This window comes from Belonocnema kinseyi, chromosome 1, assembly GCF_010883055.1.
Source record: "Belonocnema kinseyi isolate 2016_QV_RU_SX_M_011 chromosome 1, B_treatae_v1, whole genome shotgun sequence".
Lineage (NCBI taxonomy): Eukaryota > Metazoa > Arthropoda > Insecta > Hymenoptera > Cynipidae > Belonocnema > Belonocnema kinseyi.
The window spans coordinates 166,389,102-166,393,275 of NC_046657.1; the positions used below are offsets into that span (position 1 = coordinate 166,389,102).

General features: G+C 23.4%; 1 protein-coding gene across 1 annotated transcript in view; it reads left to right on the forward strand.

Moving 5' to 3' along the window:
• Positions 1–4,174, forward strand: part of LOC117168671 (cyclin-T2-like) — a 25,799-nt gene that overhangs the window by 18,776 nt on the left and 2,849 nt on the right. The window contains exon 6 of the mRNA XM_033354341.1: positions 809–1,015. Within this exon, the coding sequence (XP_033210232.1) occupies positions 809–1,015 (207 nt within the window). The remainder of the gene's footprint in view (positions 1–808; positions 1,016–4,174) is intronic.

The window sequence follows — 4,174 nt, forward strand, 5'->3', positions numbered from 1 at the left end:
CCTTTTCTGCATCCACTCACCCTTATTTCCTCCACCAAAGCCAAAAATACACCACTTGACAAAAAGAGTTCTTTCGCGATCGGTACCGGAAACGGAAGCCCGTTTAAAATTAATGTATTTAATGGTATGAAATTTGTAACGTTCAAATGAACGAAATATTTTTTCCGAATTCTACTTCATTCAGAAATATTCTTCCAACTAGAAGTGACAATCTATTTTTAAATAGAACCAATAAACAAATTCGTTCATTTGAACGTTCAGAACTCTTCAGGCATCTTTTTTTTTAAAATTAGTTTTATTGTTTTAAAATTCATCTTTTCAGTTGAAAAATTTAAATGTTTCAATTAAATTTTCATGATTTTAGTTGAGAATTCCTCTTTTTGGTTGAAAATTCATTTTTTCAAGTAAAAGTGTAACTTTCATGTTTTGTAAAAAAAATATGCAATCTTGTAGTACAAAATTTAAGTGTGTTTTTTTCTTCAAAATTAATTTATTTTGCAATGTTTTGCTCTATTGTGTAAAAGAATACTTAAAATGAACGCCATGAATTAAAATAAATGTTTCCTTTTTGCGGCAAATATGAATGTGTTAATTTTCGTTGACCTCCAAAAAATTGTTAAATGATGAGTTATTTTTTTTTATACAACTGATTATAAATATAATTTCCAGTAGATATATCTAAATTTCCAGGAATTTATCAAATTATCCAGAAAAAGTGGTCGTGAATTTTTTCTCTCCGCCGTTTATCTATAACTTAAATTTTCCCTCAACACTGAATTAAATTGTAAATGAAATTACACTCTTTCAGTCTCCCAAGGAATTTCAAAATGGTCATCATAGTCAGTATGTTTATTGTACTCAGTACCAAGGACCGGAAGTTTCAGTGACACAGTCCATGCCGCAGATATCACGACTTGAAACCGACCAGAGGCAAATGCAACGAAAAATTGATTTTCCAACGCCTCCGTTCTCGCAAAAGTTGAGCTTTAGTCCAGAGGAAACCTATCCCAGAAATGTAAATACAGTTTTTATCATTAGCACTTTTTTGCGGCCTTAATAACGTCCTCAAAGGCGTTGGCTGTAACTTTAGACCGACAATTATTCAAACGCATGGGGAAAAATACAAATCTAATTTCATTGCTAAAATGCATTTTTTGCATATATTTATTTAAAAATATATATTTTTAGGATATAAAATGTCCAATAAATTAATAAGTGTTAATGAAAATTGAAGAGAAAAACATTATTTTGATGATTAAATACGAGTACACTTTTCAGAGAGTACCAACAATAGTTCTACAAAATGAACATTCAAAATTTAACATTAAAATTTTCTTTTTATTAACATTTATAATGATTATGGAAAATTAAAACGCACGCATAATCGAACTAAACTATAGAAATTTATATTTCTTTTTGAAGCTAGAAAATAATTTTCTTTCATTAAAAGACATATATAAAAATTAATTATGCTACAAAAATATCCATTTTCACATATATGTCGAATATTTCTAAAGCTTTATATTATAAAGAATACGATTCATAGAGTAAATATTTGAAAACAGTACTGTTTTTTAATTTTTGGATGACAACTTTAATCAATTCTTTTGTTATTATTATTGAAAATTCATGTTACCGATAATTTGAGCTTAAATAATAGCGTATTTGCAAATTTTAATCATTATCTCTCGTTCAAATTTTAACCTTTTTTTTATAGTTCAATACTCATTTATTAATTATTTTCAAGGTGAAAAAAAGATTGCGATCTTTAAAAACAGTTTGAACGAATAAAACATTTTTTCAAATTTTTTATAACAACTTTAATTAATTATTTTATTAATATCAATTCAAAATTTATCTTTAAAAACAATTGAAACGAATTTAAACTATTTGCAAATTTTTTCATAACTTTAATACATTATTTTATGAAAATTATTCATTATTCATGTTACCAATAATTTGCGTTTGAAAAAACAGTTTGAATGCATACTTTACACATTATCTTTTGTTTAAATTTATTTTAAAAAAAATTGTCTTATTAAAGTAAATTATTTTCAGTGAAAAAAATTATTGCGATCTCAAGACAATTGTATTGCCTCTAAACCGTTTTAAAATGTTGTTATAACAAGTGAAATAAATTATTTATGAAATAGAAATATGTATAAAATTATATTATTATGTTAGAAAATTCAAAAATTTGGTCGAAATATTTTTTTTTTTTTTTGAATAACAAATATTTTTTTCGTTAAAAAATCATGTCTTTTGGTAGAAATTTGATCTTTTTTGGTCACAAGTCGAAATTTTTGGGTGAAAGTGCGTTTGTTTATTTAATGAATTCCATTTTTTTAAATTTAGAATTAAAAAATTTATTGGTTAAAATATCAACTATCATATTTTTTTATAAGAATTCATCTTCTTTGGTAAAAAATTAGTCTGTTTTATTTTAAAATTCAAGAATTTGTTAGAAAATTGAAGTATTAAGCGAACCAAAAAACGTGAATTCTGATCAAAAAATATAATTGTTGATGGTTCAACAAAAAAAGATTTTAATTATAAATTAAAAGCAGTCGAATTAATTTAAAAAAAAAGGAATTTTCAATCAAACTGTTGAAGCCTAAACCTAAACCGATTAATTTTCAACTACAGTTGCATTTCTGCTCAGGAAAGATGAAATTTAGAATTAAAAAAATACATTTTCGAACCAAAAGGATGATTTTTCAAGAGAATGGTTTAAATGTTAATCAAAAAAGATTGTTCAGTGAAGAGAAGAAATTTTTTACTTAATTGATTTAAAAAAGTAATTCAATAATATTAATTTTATTAATATTTATAATATTTCATATTCAAAATTCTTTGATTTTTCCTTGACTAATTTTTCATCAAATTTTTAATATTCAAAAATCAGCATTTTATCTTGTGATATTTTTAACATGGAATATTTTATTAACGGACTAAAACAGTATTTCATATACAAAAATTAAAAAATTTATTAATTTATTTTAAACAACAAAAATGTCTTTTCTACCATAAAAGATGGCTTTTTAACAAACTACTTTTTTTTATCGAAAAAGGCGAATTTTTAACTAAAAAATGTCCATCTTAAAAAAATGAAAAAGTTATATTTTCTGTTGAAAAATAAATTTTAAACAACAAAAAAAGTATTTTTGACTAAACAGTTGAATAATTTTTTCCCAAAAAAGATTAATTTTCAACAAAATAATTAATCTTTCAACCAAAGAGATCAATTTTCAACTTAAAATATAAAGCTTTAACAAAAAAAAGTGATTTCTTAACAAATTAGTTTAATAGTCAATTAAAGAAGAATGATTTTTATTCAAAAAGTAGCATTTTCATTAAAAAAAAAAAAAACATTTTCTATGATAGATGAAATTTAAAATCAAAAAGATAAATTTAAAAAAAAATAGTTGAATTTTCTGTTAAAAAAGATTTCATTCGAGTTCTCACGATAAAAATATGAATTTTCAAACAAGAAATAATTTTATACTAAAAAAATTTAGTTTTTCATCCAAACATACGAATTTTTAATAAAAAAGATGAATTTTTAGCAAAATTGTGGAATTCTCTACTAAATAGTTGCATTTTTATTTTTAAAAAAATTCTCCTGCAGCAGAAGAATTTTTAATTACAAAAAAAGAAGTTGAGTTTTCATCCAAAAAAGGTTCTAGTTGACTGCACGATCAAAAATTGAATTTTTTTAAACAAAAAATAAGATTCCACGAAAAGAAATTGTATTTTCAATCTAAAAACACGAATTTTTTAACCAAAATGGATGAATTTTTAACAAAATAGTTCAATTCTCTAGCAAGTAGTTGTATTTTCATCCAAACGTAGATTAAATTATGTTGAATTTTCAACCAAAAAGTTGCATTTTTGGCAAAGAAGAATGTAATTTTTGCTAAAGCAGAGGAATTTTAAAATCAAAAAGACAAACTTTCAAAAAAAAAAGAGTTGGATTTTTAACAGGAAAGTTAAATTTTTGTTTTAAAAAATATGAAATTTCCTAAAACAGATTAATTAAACAAGAATTTTTTTTAAATAGTTAAATTTTCATCCAAAGAAGATTCCAGTTCACTTTCTAACACCAAAATAAGAATTGTGAATCATTTGCAACCAACATGGATATCTAAGAAAATTATGAATTTTTCAACCAAAT